The sequence below is a fragment of the Calliphora vicina genome, chromosome 3 (genome assembly GCF_958450345.1).
Source record: "Calliphora vicina chromosome 3, idCalVici1.1, whole genome shotgun sequence".
In the NCBI taxonomy this organism is placed as follows: domain Eukaryota; kingdom Metazoa; phylum Arthropoda; class Insecta; order Diptera; family Calliphoridae; genus Calliphora; species Calliphora vicina.
The window spans coordinates 96,041,600-96,058,059 of NC_088782.1; the positions used below are offsets into that span (position 1 = coordinate 96,041,600).

At 32.4% G+C, this 16,460-nt stretch overlaps 2 protein-coding genes across 2 annotated transcripts in view; both read right to left on the reverse strand.

Annotated features, from left to right (window-relative positions):
* Mob2 (MOB kinase activator 2) overlaps positions 1 to 16,460 on the reverse strand; it is a 156,832-nt gene that overhangs the window by 126,909 nt on the left and 13,463 nt on the right. The gene's annotated exons all lie outside the window — the stretch shown is intronic.
* On the reverse strand, positions 8,505 to 8,981 carry LOC135954966 (MOB kinase activator-like 2). The gene has a single exon (XM_065505228.1). It carries the CDS (start codon positions 8,856 to 8,858, stop codon positions 8,538 to 8,540), a length of 321 nt encoding a protein of 106 aa, XP_065361300.1. The 5' UTR covers positions 8,859 to 8,981; the 3' UTR covers positions 8,505 to 8,537.

A 16,460-nucleotide genomic window follows, 5' to 3' on the forward strand; every position in this document is an offset into this window, starting at 1 on the left:
TTGCTATTTTTAAAAGTTGATATTTGATTTTTTTGAAGAGTTTAAATTATTTTTTCACGTACTTTTCGCAGTCTATATTGACCGAAATAACAGCAAAAAATTAATGATTTAGAAAAGATGTAAGGTATCTAACAAATTTTCAGAAGTTAACTTGATTAAAAAAATAATAATTTGTTGGACCAAGGATAAGTTTTGGCTGGACTAGTGTGTACAAGGTTTTTCTGACTCAATCGTTATGTCAATATTTTGTAAGACTTTTAAATTACTTAAGATTTATTGCGATAGATCATCCAGCACTTCGCCTTTAATAAATGAGGGCAGAAAAAAGGGCAACATTTTTCCCCAGAAAAGAAAACGATGACTTTTAGGTATTTTGCTAAGAAATTAATTGGACATTTGACGTTTTCCTACCATTTGTCAATGGAATTTAACGATGAACATGTTTTTTTCAGTTGATTAAAAATAATTTAGTTTCATAACAATATTTGAAACTAAATTTTTTAATTTCCAGTTCTAAATGGTAGCCTACTTTGAATTTAAAAAAACTCAAAAAACTCTAACATTGGTTTTTAATACTCACGAACTGTCTTTTATCGTCACGATAAAAATATCCAGAGATTAAGAAAATGGGGCTAAGTATGAACATTGAAAATGTTTTTAAAATATTAAAATCAGTACTAAAACAAGTTGGATATCAAATCCGAAAGATAAACGTATTTGCTTTAAAAGAACCCGTATTAGAAACAGCCTGTAGCAGTTTTAAACCGACTACCGTTATTTATTAATAAATATTTATTTTACTAAAATAAAAAAATTAACAACACCTGTCTTAACCACACAATTATGTACAACATTAATAACTATTTGTTTAAATATTCTTAATGAAAAACCATGCTTTAATATAAAATTTATTATTTTCAATTAAAGAAATATAAGTTTTTTATGTAAATTGATTAACCAGCCTTGCTTTCATAATTAATCAATAATATTCTCTCTACAACAAGTTCTCTTTTAGTCACCCTCTGTTTTATAGGTTCTCTTTCTTTTGGTTTCTACAAAAACAATCATAAACAAAAGAAATACACAAACATATGTTCATCCAAGTTGTTGTTTTTCTTTTTTACAAAAACAAAAATCAGCTGTTTTATAACCCAACTTATTCAACTGAGAAATAATTGCACAAAAACACATACAGTTTTTATTTCTTTCTTGTATTTTGGTTTTTCGTTCGTCAACTGAGGCAGCGGATAAACGTCGACAGCACAGTAACAGAACAGCTGACTTGGTAGAAAAACAACATCGAGATACATATAACAGTAATGCAAAGTAAATGGGAGCAGGAGAGGAAGAGAGAGTTTGCAAGAAGAGAAATCATGCTAAACAAAGAGTAAAATATATATAAATTACAGTCGAATATGGTTTTAATGAACTAAATGGGAATGGAAATTTTTTATATGCGTAAAAAAATGTACAAATTGTTAGTAATATATATTTTATTCGAAATTTGCATAATTTTTATCTTAATTTCATGGACAAGAAAATTTGTATACATTTTACTGAGCATTATCAACGTGACTACAGTAAAGTGTTCTTCTACAAACATATCCAGTTCGTTATAACCTTAATCGATGTTAAATACATACATTTTACAGCTGTGATACATTGTTTACATTTTCATACTTCAGTGTAAAACTGATGTTTTTATTTTTTCTTGTCATTATTGTTGTTGCTGTTCCTGGTTATTTGTAATGTAAATTCATTTTCATGCATTATAAATATTACTTTTAGCTGTGAATTCCAACTGTTCCGAAGATGTTAATGTTGTGCTCATGAAATTTATACACTGCGCAAAAATAATAGATTTCATGTTGTGTATCTGTAACTAACGTGTTTTTGTGTGTGCGTGTTTTACATCTCCAAAGACCTTGTGTAAATTCCCAGTATGTACGAGTATAAAATGTCCTTTTTTGTAGTTAGATTTCATTTTTATTGCATTGCATTGTATTCTATTTTATTTTATGATTGTGTTAAACTATCTGTGTTTCTGTTACGAATAATAATAATAATGACAAAAAGAACAACAAACATAGTGTCTACATATTTCTAAGAAGCCATATAAAGGAAGGGAAAGACTGAAAGAATGAAAAAAAAACTACGTAACTTCCTTTTGATAGAGTAAAGAATTGTTGTTGTATGAATAATGGATGCACCATTATAATTAGTTATATATATATTTGTTGTTGTTGCTGTAGTCAACAAACGGAAAGAGTTTAGTTCTTATTTTTATGTCGATTTAATAGATGATGCCGAAAGATGCCGAACAAAAGAACGTAATTATATTTTGTTGTTCTTAAGATTTTAAATTCCTTTATTTTATGTTAGTTTTTATGGAGCCATTCATTATTTAAAACATTTCTTAAAGGAACAAACTATTTAAAGGTAGATAAAATAAAGTTGTGTGGTTTTAGCTTCCTGACAAGTACATCTCTTGAGATTTGAAGATACCGCGGTTATTTTTACAAAGCAGATACAATTTTTCAAGTTTGTTGCTTTAAAAGTAAATTTGTGTATATTTTACCAATTTTAGCTGAACTATAAATGAACATAAATGTAACTATAATGATTTTCATGATCTTAAACAAAAAATAAAAAAAATTCACTTTTGAGGCTGACCATTTTGAAAAAAAAACGCAACATTTTTATTATTTTTAAATATTGAAAAAATAGCTATCTAAATTATTTGGGACACATTTTGCTAAGAACAATAAGTAATAAGTAGAGGGCGAATTTGTATGCATTTATTATTGGAAAATATGCTTAAAAAAAAATCAAAATATGACAATTGTCACATAAGTGTATCTAAGTAATCTATAATGTAGTCACTTTAAAAGTTAATTGTGTAGTGCATTTGCTTGTTATGTAACTAGTTGTCACCCTAAATGATACGTTAAATCACCAGTTCATGACAGTCTCCTGAAGCGATAACTGTGTATTTGAAGTTACAAAATCTTTCGATAATGAAATTTCTTTAAAACGAAATGAAAACAAATATGAATGTTTTTGATACATTTCATGAATTTTTGATATATAAAAAAACTCTAAACTTTTTTGATGCTAAGTAATTTGAAATGATAATTTTCAGTTGCTGATAGAGAAATGAATAATATTTAATGCCAGTTTCTTGTAGAGTTGGGCATAATCGTTCTTTTTACTGATTGGTCGTTTTTGTTCAGAACAAATAAATGAACAAGTTCGTTTTTTTTGTTCAGTTTTTCACTTCTATTCTGTGGTGTTTGACTGAACTAAGTGAATGAACAATTTCTCGCTTAATGTTTTTGCAGTGAACAAAACGAACAGGTCACTTCTGCTTTTGGAAAAAGAATTTGGAATATTATAACATGATTTTAATAACAAAAAAAAAGGAAAAGGAATTCAAATTCAAAATTCAAACAACATAAATCGCGTTTTCAAAATATAAGCTTCAAACATCTACAGTAATGTCAGACGACCAAAAAGAATAAAGTGAATAAAAAGAACAATAAAGAACAAGATGATTGAACAACTTCTCATTGTTCATTTGACTGAATTGTTCAATTGAACTTGTTCGTTCATGAACAACCCAACTCTAGTTTCTTGATGGCGAAAAATGTTAGTCGATAACATTTAATCCTATTTCTGTAACAACTCCGACAAAAAACCTTTTGTCCAGTTGCACATTGACGACATAAAATATTAAAAATTTCGATAATATGCATTTTGAAGATAAATATAACAAATTATCAATAAAATATGCAAAAATATGCCCTAACAAATCGATGCCATTTTACTGCAAAATGTGTGATTCGGATAGATAATTATTCTACATCGTATTTCGACGTTCGAGAAAAAACATGCATTTGAATATAAATCCGCCCCCTAGTAATAAGTTACATGGATGAGAAAAACAACTGTTTGGTAAAAATGTCAAATTTTGACCCCCTCTGACTCAGAGAGTTCTTGATCGATCTTATTGACAAATTGTATCTGAATATACAATAGGACTACCTTGACTGCAAATTTCATCACGATCGGAAGACATCGATTTCAAAAGTTGGTTCACTTGTTATGAAATCCCCCATATATAGATATTGGGTCCTTATGAAACATAAAGACGATATAGATATGTATGTTTGTCTTTCTAAAAATATTAATTGTCACTCAATTTCTTTTCTTTTAAGGGAATACCTACTATTTTTACCATTTTATGCAACAAATAAATATACTAACTTTATTCTGAAACTGGAAAACCCCTTGATCGTAAAGTGGTTGGAAAGTTTTGCCTCACCCGCTTAATAGTCCAGACCGTGCGCCGACCGACTACAATTTGTTTTTGTCGATGCAGAATTTTTTAGTTTCAAAAATAGCAATTTAACGATTTGACGATTTCTTTCCCGAAAATGACGATTTTCTGCATTGTGAAAATATGACACTATTTTATGAAATATTTAAAGAATTTTCTCATTTTGTTGGTGAATATGAAAAGCAATATTTACATTTTGAATTTTGTCAATTAAAATTTATAGATTTTAAATCAATTTTTGTAAATAAATTACTGAAATAAAACGGGAAAATTCTAAAGCAACTTTTTCTATTTTGAGAAAATTTATTCAGAATATAATGACATTACCCCATTCAATTGAAGCCGCCAAGCTTGAATTTATGCTTTAATCTAAGGCATTATGAACTTCCGAATGGACCACCTAAAGCGTGGTGCTATATTTTAATTAAATTATCTTTAAAAAGTAATGTCAGAGATTGTTCTTTCGGGTCATACTAAAATTCTATTTTATGTGTTTTATTTAAAATTAAAAAAACTTCTTAATGAAACTTTATATTCACCCCTATCACGAATCAATATTCCACATGAAATATTTTCTCTTTTCCTTTTTTCGTTCATCAACTTTGTTCACGTGAAAAAATTCCCCTTGTTGTGAAATTTTTAGATGGAATTTTGTAAACAATAAACAGCTGTTACGAACAAAATTAACTATTGTGAATGAAAAGTTCATCGTGATATTCCCGATAGCAATTTTCCCTTCGAGGGAAATGGATATTTCATGGGAACAAAATTTCACATTTTATTGCCGATAGGGGTGATTATAATTAAATTGAGTTTTACTTTTTTATTTTAGTGATCCCTTATTTATAAACTTCAATTTTAAGAAATGTTTTTTGATAAATGTGATGTTTTCGTTCACTTTTTAAATAGAAATTTAAAATTGCTGTTAGAAATATTGACCTTTTAAATTTTCCGATTTTTTTACGATTTTTAAAATTATTTTAGTGATCCCTTATTTATAAACTTCAATTTTAAGAAATGTTTTTTGATAAATGTGATGTTTTCGTTCACTTTTAAATAGAAATTTAAAATTGCTGTTAGAAATATTGACCTTTTAAATTTTCCGATTTTTTTACGATTTTTAAAATTCGAAAGGATGATTTTTTCTTTTTTATCGGGTTATTGACGATTTTTCGAAGTATCGCAGTATTAAAAAAAATATATAAAATTTTTTATAAAAAGACCTATAGCAAATATAAATTAATTTTAATCCAATAAAATAGTTTATTAGGTTTGTTGCGTGGCCTGTCTCAAAGTGTCTAAAAGGCGTAAATTCAACACCTCCTAAACAAGAGCCTTGTACATTATTATCAAAGTTATCCCCTTTCAGAAAGTGTTTTAAATCTTAAAAAAAAAATAATTTTCACTAAAGTTTAAAAGTATAAAAGCTGTGAATGTGGTTCGGATTGAACCAAACTATTTTTTACCAGAAACATGGTTATTGTGATTGTAAAAAGTCGATTGTGTACATGTGAAATGTTGAATATAGTTCTTTGGATAGCTTTTATACGATCATATTTTTATTATTAGAAAATATGGAAATCAAATTTCGAATTTTTAGTTATCCTTGTTTCGGCCATATCATGTTATTAACAGCGGATGTTCGCTGAGGGGGGTCAACGTATTTCCACATATCTTTGTCCATATATGTTGTACCAATTTATCCAAACATTTTTAATCAACTAAAAATATTAATACTAAATTTCATACCCCCTAGGTCCTTTTGTTTTAGCACTACGCACTTAAAATCCAGTCGATAAAAAATTAAAATATTTGTCCCTAAATAGCTGGCCGTCACAGTATATTGTGAAAGTTCTTCTTTCCAGGAAAATAAAACCATCAACCACTAAACCTAAAAACTAAATTTTTTTTTAATTTCAATGTACGACAAAAAATTAATTGAGATCCCATTTATTTGATTGAAAATGTTATTCCACATATGGGCGATCAAAATTTCCGTCTAATAAAGAAGTTGGTGTATTTTTTCACACTGGTACACAAAAATTGGACAAATTGTACCAGGTGTGGACCAAACTGAACAAGAGCACAACAAGAAGACTGTCGCAAGAGGTAAAAGAGGAAAGGTCTGTCGATGTATTAGACGATCTCTTCCATATTCCCCATATTAATACACTCACCACGATTACAATAGAGGAGAATAGAGAGTTTTTGCTTGAGCAGAGGAAAATAGGCCGCCTAGGCAACATGATAGTCATTGACATGTCACTTGTAGGCAATAAAAACGGCTGAAATTAATACCTTATCAACTGGTAAGTATTGAATATTGTGCAGACGAAGAATTTTATTATATTTATTCAATATGTATACATTTACAGTGCAATTCATATCATGGCTCAGAAGAAGGTTTTGTTCTATCCGAAGCTAACAAAAATTTGGTTAATTTTGCAGAAGTAAATGAACATTTTTGTCGAATGACTTCAGCGCTTTCGTAAGTGTGAAAACTAGAAACATTATTCATCGCTTCAACCTTGAAAATTGTCGAGGAAATTCACGTAGTAAACGACACCGCGGAAAGAGGCGTGAAAATGATGGAGGACTACAATAAAATTTGTATAGGAACGAAGAGGAGAAGCAATATTTGTCGGTGATTATCGCCAAAAATATTCGAGTTTTGAAAAAGGCGATTAATATAGCATTAAAGTGAAGAGCGTTCTGCATCGATCGAAACAAATAGTATTCGGACGGGGCAAGGTCTTGAATATAAGGCGGGTGAGGCAAAACTTCCCAATCACTTCATTCCAAATAGTTTTTAACAGGTATTGTATAATGTGGCTAAGCGTTGACATTATGGAATATTACGGTTTCATGTCTGGCCCCATATTCTGGGAGTTTTTCGGCAAATGCTCGCTTAAAACGAATCAGTTGCGCTCCGTATAGGTTCCTAGTGATGATCTGGCCAGATTTCAGCAGATCATAATAGATAGAAGACATTTGGTGCCACCAAATACAGAGCATTACCTTAGCGCCATGGATATTTGGCTTTGGTTGGTCGGGCTTCACATACGATTTCTTACGCTTCGGGTTATCATAATGGATCCATTTTTCATCGCAAGTAACAATTCGGTGCTAAAATAATTTTCTTTTATAGCGTTCAAGCATCATTTCGGTCATGCAAAATCGTCTTTCAAGGTATCTCGTATTCGTATATCTCGTATATATGGTACCCTATTTCCTTGCTTTTCGATGGATATTGCTTCTCGCAGCTTGAGTAGCTCCCAATGATTTTGCAAGCCCTTGTGGTGTTTTACAACAATCTTTATGGAGCAATGCCTGCAATTCTTGGTCTTAAAACTTTTTTGGCTGGCCTGGACGATCTTTGCCTTTCGTGACAAAATCACCAGGCACGTTGAAACCATCACTATAAGCTCTGATGGGCAATCGGCGTGCTTCAGCGGCACTTTTTTCAAATTAATGAAGTAAAGCAAAACTTCCCGCATATGACGCTTTGTTGGGAAAAAATTCGACATCAGAAGCAAACAAAATATTGTTTTTTACACTATAATGTTCAATAACTAAGTGAGAATAAATGACTGATATGCTCCCTTCAAAGTGACATATGCAATGTATTGTCAATCAAGCATTATTTAGTCATACACCTAATAAATAATTAAATTAAGCAGACTAGTTTGCAGAGGTAGACACGAGGAAGGTAAATTTCAAACTACACAATGTCTACAGAATAGAAACTAGACGACAAGCTTTCCAAGACCATACGGAAATAAGAGAATAAATTCTGATACGATTCAGAAATAATGTCTTAGTACAATTAAGAAAAGCTAAATGTGTACAGATTATAGGTAAAATTTTGTTTATTTTAAGACAGATATTCCACCTGTAGAACAGTTAACAGATATTAGCTATTTCAATTTTTATAATGCAGTAAAGAATTTCCAATTTATCCAGCACAAAAGTAATCCTTGTTTATGAAGAATTAACTGAATTTACCACAACGAAAATGTTTAATACTTTTATAAATTGACTTGTAATCCTTGTTTGACTATTTTTTAAGTAGTTTCCACTACCATTTCATAAATTTGAAACTAATTGAAAAATTTCTTTACTTTTTACCCTGTCAAAAATCTCCTTCAAGTTTAATTATAAAACGTTTTGTTTGTTCTTGTTGTTTTTGAATTTTGATTTACCTACAAAAACAGGTTACCGTCTCCTCAACATCCAACGGCAAGGAAAGTTGAGTAGCTGCCGTTGCTGCTGTTGAGTTATGGTTATGGTTGGCAGCATTGCGAGGCACAGCACGGCCAGGAACATGACGTGAAGCATGCAAAAATGTAGCGGCAAACGAAGACGACGATGAAGAAGACGTTTGATTTGTTGCCGTGGAAGACGCAGAAGGAGTTTGTGGCGTTGATTCGGCCTCAGCCAAAGGAACTTGAGAGTAACGAACTAAAATGGCGCGACTAACGCGATTACTTCCGGTTAAATTTGATATGGCCCAATTCATAATGAACGTTGTTGTTTTAATTTTAAGCCTATTTTTAGCTTAATATTTCGTGCATAGGCCAAACAACAACCAGCAATAACGACAACAACCTCATAGATTTTACTACGTTTTTTTTTTGTATAAATGTGATTTATATTCAAATTTTGTTTTGCAAATTTCTTGGGCTTGTTATATTTCTGTGTTTGTTGTTTTTTTTTATTGTTCTTATAAGTATTTTGCAATTTGCAACACAACCACCATGCACTACCAAGGAATGTCAAATTGAAACTGAAGCCCTGTGAATGACTCGAAAATTGTTGAAGAAATGTGTGTGCAACACAAACAACAACAATAACAACAACAAAAATACAAATAAACATCAGAGTCATTAGTGGCAGCAGCATGGATTGATGGTAATACTACGTAGTACGTACATATTTATGCACACTCCTCGTATGCATGTTAAATATATAAAAAATAGATGGAAAACAAAAAAAACAAAAAACAGTAAAGCAAAACATCATCACCGCCACCAACAAACCCAGTCAGTAGTTGTTGCACACCGACTCACTTAAGCTCAGGAATGGAGGTGTTGAGGTGAGGGGTGGCATGAAGGTGTTATTTGGTAGAAGGTACTCATTCACTCACTTTTCCACATGTGTGGTAATCATTAAAGCCATGTTTAAAATAAAAATCACACATGCATTAGGGTTTCGCTGGAGGTTTCCTGGGTTGGAAATTTTGTTAGTCCAGGAGATTTTTTTTTAAGATCAGTAAAGGGTACCAACCCAAATTGTAACTTTTACTTAAAATTGAATTGTGAAAATATATAAAAACACAAGCATCGATGCAACGATCAGAAAACTATTTGTCAACATCATAAAATTGTTGTCTAACTAATTTATTTTCGATCCACCTGATACTTTTGTTGCACAAGTATTTTTGTACTAATGAGACATAAACTAATAATCGACAAACGGAAAGAAGAATACGCCCAGAATATTTCCACAATCTAACGCCAGCAATGTTTTGAATAAGCATAATTGAACACGACGAAAAAGATTTTTCAAAACACTAGAAACAACAGTCCAAGAAAATGTTTATTATTATCCATGGATCCAGTACTACGACCCATAAGACCTTTCGTACATCCCATAATATCATCATAACAGGGTTCGTAAGAAGCCAATGGAACCCTTCGACCCCAATTTTACTGTTTTGTGCCAACATTGCCCAAAGTATCTATGACCTGTGACCAATGGAAAATAATCCCGTAAGTATTCTAAGAGTCGCTCTTTCAGACCGAATGAAACTTTTATGATTTGTCCTTTCACAGAGTCATTCACCCCTTTCACGAATGAATATTTCACATGAAATATGTTCCCTTTTCCCATTTTTCGTTCATCAACTTTGTTCACGTGAAAAATGTTCCCATGTTGTGAAATTTTTAGATGCAATTTTGTAAAAAAAATTGCTATTAAAAAAATCAACTATTGTGAATGCAAAGTTCATGGGAATATCACGATAGCAATTTTCCCTTCGAGTTAAATGGATATTTCATGGGAACACTAATTTCACATGTTATTGCCGATAGGGGTGATTGTAATTGTGAGTCAATAGTTTGGCTTCCCTGAACCCACTTAAGTTAAACTATTGTCGGGCGAGCCAGATGTTAAAGAAAGGTTCCATTCCTATTAAAGCTTGCCCCGACCTCTATTGCCAAACAATCGGACTGTTCGCCTCCAGAATGGCCGTAATGACCATGTAAGAAACACAGAGATGTAACGAGGTCCACGCCGACAGCCGACACGAATATCCGACATCACAAAAAACCAAAAGCTCCTTGATCTCTCCCACAAACGCTCAACAGCGCAGATGAGGATCGCGTTAATTTTCGTCCTGATTTCAAGACTGTCGGATATTGAAGGAAAACATGAATGTTACACTTAATCAAGATCTGACAATCTCTGAATGGGGTTGTGCGAATAGAGTAAATTACAATTTATACTTACAATGCAACCCAAACTCACGACGGATTATGGTGCTTCTATTTATAGGTTGTGTAAATATTAGGGAATCAGAAGCTTCATTGTGAAGTCCACTGAACTAAAAATATTTTTCAAGTGTCGAAAGTAGCATTCAAATGTATTGAATTTTTAAAACGATGTTAGAAATAATTCTCTTCATATCTCCTTACTATTTACACAACCTTCATTTTGGAGTTTCTCGATCGTAGACAGGAGAGGACATAGGTACTTATCGGTGACAAAGGTTATCCAACTCTATTGCTTCACTGAAGCATCGTCGCAATATGAATTGTGATTCACTGTTTTATGGACAATACAATGGAATGTGACCTGCAGGAATTAGGGAATATGTTTACGATATCAGCAGTTGTTTACGTAATACAGGTTCCTCAACAATAGTTCAACCATTTGTGTTAATTAGCCAGTAGATCGCACAACACAGTACAGAGGAAATTCGTTATTTACCCGTATCGTCCGTATGCGAAATGAACTTCCAGCTGAAGTCTGTCTTATTACTTTCAATTTAAATCGAATGGCCACAAACACTATTCACTCTATCCTCCCTCCCATAAACTATTTTCCTAGTTTCAAAATTATACACTGCTTAAATATTCATACTATGGTCAGTGCTGGTCCAACCAATACAAAAAAAACAATCGGTAACCTACAGGCTGCTACTCTAATATACGTGTCGTTCTCGAAAATCACAAGACTTCGCATGTGCCTCACTAGATCGCTACGGATCAAGAATATTAGTCATAATGCGGTCAGAAACCTTATGCAGGCCATGAGGAAAAAAATTAGAAAAGATTGAACCTGAGGATCAGGAATATTAGTCGGTTACATGAGGACATGAGGAGAAAAGTCAGAAAATAAGTCTGATAATGTCTGAACCTAAGGAACGTTAAGAAATTTAGATAAAACTCTGCATGTTATATCATAACCAGTTATTGATCGCTTATCTGTTGGAATGGTAACAGCTAAAAACTGCGAGACTTATACAAAAGCGAACATCAATCTGATTCAATACTTCAATTTTTAATTTAGATCCAGACATAGAGATTGAGAATTTTGGAAAATTCAGATCACTAATGCGAGCGTGACGGGTAACATAACGACATCTAATTATTCAGTCAAATTTCCACTTAATATTGAATTGATGAGATTTAGTTAAGGATGACATATGCCGAATCTGCCAGAAGCCTCTCCTGTACAGAAACCCTAACCCTAGCACACTCACAAATATTACAATTACAATAAAGCTAATAATAGTTAAAAAAAAGAAATGCATAAATATGCAAGCGTAATGGAGACGTTGTGCAGCAGCAGAAAACAAATGAAAAGAAAAACATTTTAACAAGGCCAAAGAGGGTGGTAATGACGATATAGAAGATGTTGATGGTGCTGTCACTGTTGCTGCCAATGTTTAAATAATTACTCATATTATAGCTGCAACACACATGCACCTCACTACTCTCATATGTACGTCTATTTAATGAATCTTAAAATAGTTTTTCTTTTCCCAACCCAAAGAAACAAAATTAAACCATTCATTAAATATTCTTCCATTCTGTAAAGAGTTAGTTCTTTGCTTCACTTCTCATATCAGCGACTTGAAGTCTACAAGTATTAAATAGTTAGTTGTTATAAAGAATACTTTTTTTTTTTTAATAAACATACAAGAATTGTTGGGTGCAGCAGCAGCAACATCATTATCATCATCATGATGGCAAACATCAGCGTCATCATTGCCATCATCACCGTCATCAACCAGCATTAGCAGCTCTACCGCATTCAACACAAAACTAATATTGTAAAACCGTAATTTAATTAAATGTAGGTTTTATTTTTTTACAATACTCGTAAATAGTTCTCGTATAATATACGTTTTTCTTTGCTCTTCCTCTTTATTGCCTGCTGGAAAATGGCAGTATGCAAAATATACTAAATAAAAGATACTAAACATTTAGAATATTAAGAAATCAGCTTAGAAAATAAATAGACATTTAAGGGTACTAGTAGACATCACAGAGAATTTTCCAAATATATATGTATATGTACGTACATGTTTGTAAGTTATATTCGAAAGAGATTCGTGTTAAAGACTTTGAGGCCAAGTATTTATTTATACAGTGTGGGAATAAGTAGTTGGAACGTAAATATTGTTAAGAGACAAGAAGATATTGTGGAATTTAAATGACTGCTGCACGACACAGCTTTATACATATTACGGGTTTAGTATTTATATTAGAAGTATTGGGTATTTTAAGTCAATCATTGAATGTATTTAAATTTTTTGAATATAAAAATTTCATTGTACTTCTCAACTTCCAAAACTTTAAAGTGTTCAAATATTTAGCAAAATAAGCGTAACCACTACTTTAGCAAATGTTTAGTTGATATTACATGACTTTTAGAAGAAGGAACATCATATACCACAATAATGCAGTAACTTTACCCATAACCGTTTGGATCGACCTGATGTAATTATATTAACAAAAAGAAAGCAGACTGACACGGCTTTGGAGATTTTACCGATCGCATATTCAATGATCTTTCGATGCTCTCCAATCAGAGAGGAAGTTTCATCTATCACCGCATCAGACGCTCTCTTCATTACTGCAGGTCAACACTTCCCAGCAAAAGCAGCGGGATTCGCAGAAGAGCATGTTGCCATTACATCCAATTTACCAATCCTGACGTCCCAAGTACATTGCGACATCAGCAACTGAGTAAATGAGGGCAAATTGACAAAATAGTTATATCATTTGAGGAACAGCAACTAGAGTTTAGAAATTATGAAGTTGTGATCTACAGTTCGGTATCTCTTAACTCGAATATGGATGACTATGTCGCTATTAAGTTTGCGGATACCACCAAATCCCACCATGCGTTTTTATTTAGCACTCTGAGAAAGACAAGGTGAAGTGTTGTTCGCTGACTTTACAACCTTCCAGTAGCGGAAATCCCACAGCTTTACAATCTAACCTTGCAAAGTTTTTAACCTGCCAGTGAATAGTCAGATTATACCAAATGCCAGAAAAAATGTGTAGTCATCCATATACTCAAACCTGGGTTCTGTCGCAAAGACTCTTGAGAATATTCTCCTCTTCCAGCTGACCCATCTACTAGGAACAGTAGTACATCATTAATAGCAACCAAATACCTGGGATCTGTCGCGAAGACTCTTGAGGATATTCTCCTCTTCCAGCTGACCCCACCATCTAGGAATAGAAGTACAACATCATTAACAGCGCTAGCCACTCAGATGTTCTTTCAGGACATCCTGTAGTTCACAATGTCCAACAACATGAAAAAACGGATCGTGAAAGTGGCCGCCAGTCCTGTCGCCATTCCTGTTAAATTACTACGTCGCTGATGTTCCCGAACCTCCTCGTTAATGATAATTGCTATCTGGAAATACACAACTTTTTCTCTGCGACTTTGTCCTGTAACTATCACCATCGCAGGCAACTTCACCACCTGGACGAAGAAGGTCGAAATTTCGACTGTAAACCAACAGTAAATGTTTGAGAACATTTTTGACAGCCTTTCTAAGCTATCTAAGCCAATGCCATTGCAATCACGCAGTTATTGCGCAGACTGGTTCTTCGTTGAGAAATATTCTAATCCGACAAAAATTATATTTATTATATCTTCGTTGAAAATTTAGCATGTTTATTTATTTATTTTCAGCAACTTAGCCTTATTGGCCATAACCGGTTATAAATTTCTACAGGGAGGACAAGAGTAGCTACGGTACAACTGATGTCGGAATGAAGCAACAGGCTTAATGCCCACAGATCTAGCGCGTACAATAACGTCCACAAGCTTGTGATCAGTGTTCTAATTAAGGTCAAATTTAAAGTATCCTGATCCAGAGTACTAAGAAGAGATTCATATAAAGCATCAACGTTTCTTCAGATAACATGATATATTTTTTGACGATACGCCATCGATAAACAAAAATGGGTTATGTTGACTGGGGGTCAACGAGCTAATTTGGAAAACCCTACAAGAAAAAGTATTTTGTAGTCAATTTACACGATCATTGTGGCCAACTCACGTCACATTCGCCATAAACTCAAAGCGTTCAATAGAATGTCCGTTGCCTCGTTCGCTGGCCAATGGAAATTTGTTATCATTGATCTGACCGCTGACATTGAAGAATTTTATGCAAGTTGTTTGCCTTTTTTACACCATTGACATTTGTTGGCCTTTTGCGTCTTTTCATGCTTCTCGATGATATTCCAGGAAATCCATTTAACTGTTTTTATCATTTAATTGCTTCAGTTATTGGGTTAGTTTAAAGTATTTAGTACATACTTTCAATGTTGAAAAATGTTGACTACTTATTTAAGTAATGCGATATTTATTATATCCTTTACCTTCGTATGTTTGTAATTCCGTTTGTAATTTCCACAATATAATTTTCCGACCCTATAAAGTACTATATATTCCCGATCCTTATAGATAGCGGAGTCGATTAAGCCATGTCCGTCTGTCTGTTGAAATCAACTTTCCGAAGCCCCCAAATAACTTACATACACGAATTTTGTTTACCTAAAAATATTTGAAATTTTTATTTTGAAATATAATTTGGTGAAGGGTATATACGATTCTGCATAGCCGAATATAGCTCTCTTACTTGTTTTTATTTAAATCCATCAACTGGGATTTTGTTTTACATTGATCTGACGAAAATTTGTCCCTGTCCCACATATTGTTTGTTACATTTCAATCACTTTTAACGTGTAAATTTATTCTAATGTGTAAAGAAATTTATTTTAATGATTGTCATTATGCGAGTGTGTAGTAGAGAAATGTTTAATTAAATTTAACGACAAACAATTTTCTAAATGGTTACAAGCAATTAAACAACAAGTCATGTTAAACAGCAAGATTTAGTCAAATTCATTTGACAAGAAATTAGGGATCGCACACAAGTAGAAACGTGTGGAGAATCAAGTGGAGCAGGTGATCATGTTTTTTTAGTTATGATTATATAGTTTATTTTTAGTCAAATTAATTCAATGAATTGAGTTTGTATTGTCATAACGAAGAAACTTAATTGAGACAAATGAACCACTTTAATTTCCTTTTAGAGTCTGAAATTTATTAAAGGACTCTTGTCAAAGAACATGTTTAAACAACATTAAAGGTTCCCTTATGACTTTTAATTAGATTTTATTTATTTCAAACCATTACGAGCTTCAAAAACCATTCATTCACAAGTCCTTCACTTACAATGCATTGTACTGATGAAGCCTCTAAAAGTTCGCTAACTTTCCTCCTAAATTTCCTTGACCCAACACACCAGTCAGTTTATTGTTATTAAATGCTGATATAAAATCGAATAAATAAAATCCCTTAAACAATTTCTTTGGTAGATTAAACAATTTAAAACTTTCCATATCAACAGCAACAGCAACAAAATACAAAAGTTTCTTAATATTCAAGTATTTCTTTTTGTTTCCTTTCAATGTTTTTTATTCTTTTATAATTCCATTGTTTTTTATTTTTTTTTTATTCCAAACATATCAGCAGCTCATTTAAGAAAATAAGAAGAAAAAAAATGCGAGAAAATAAGATTTAA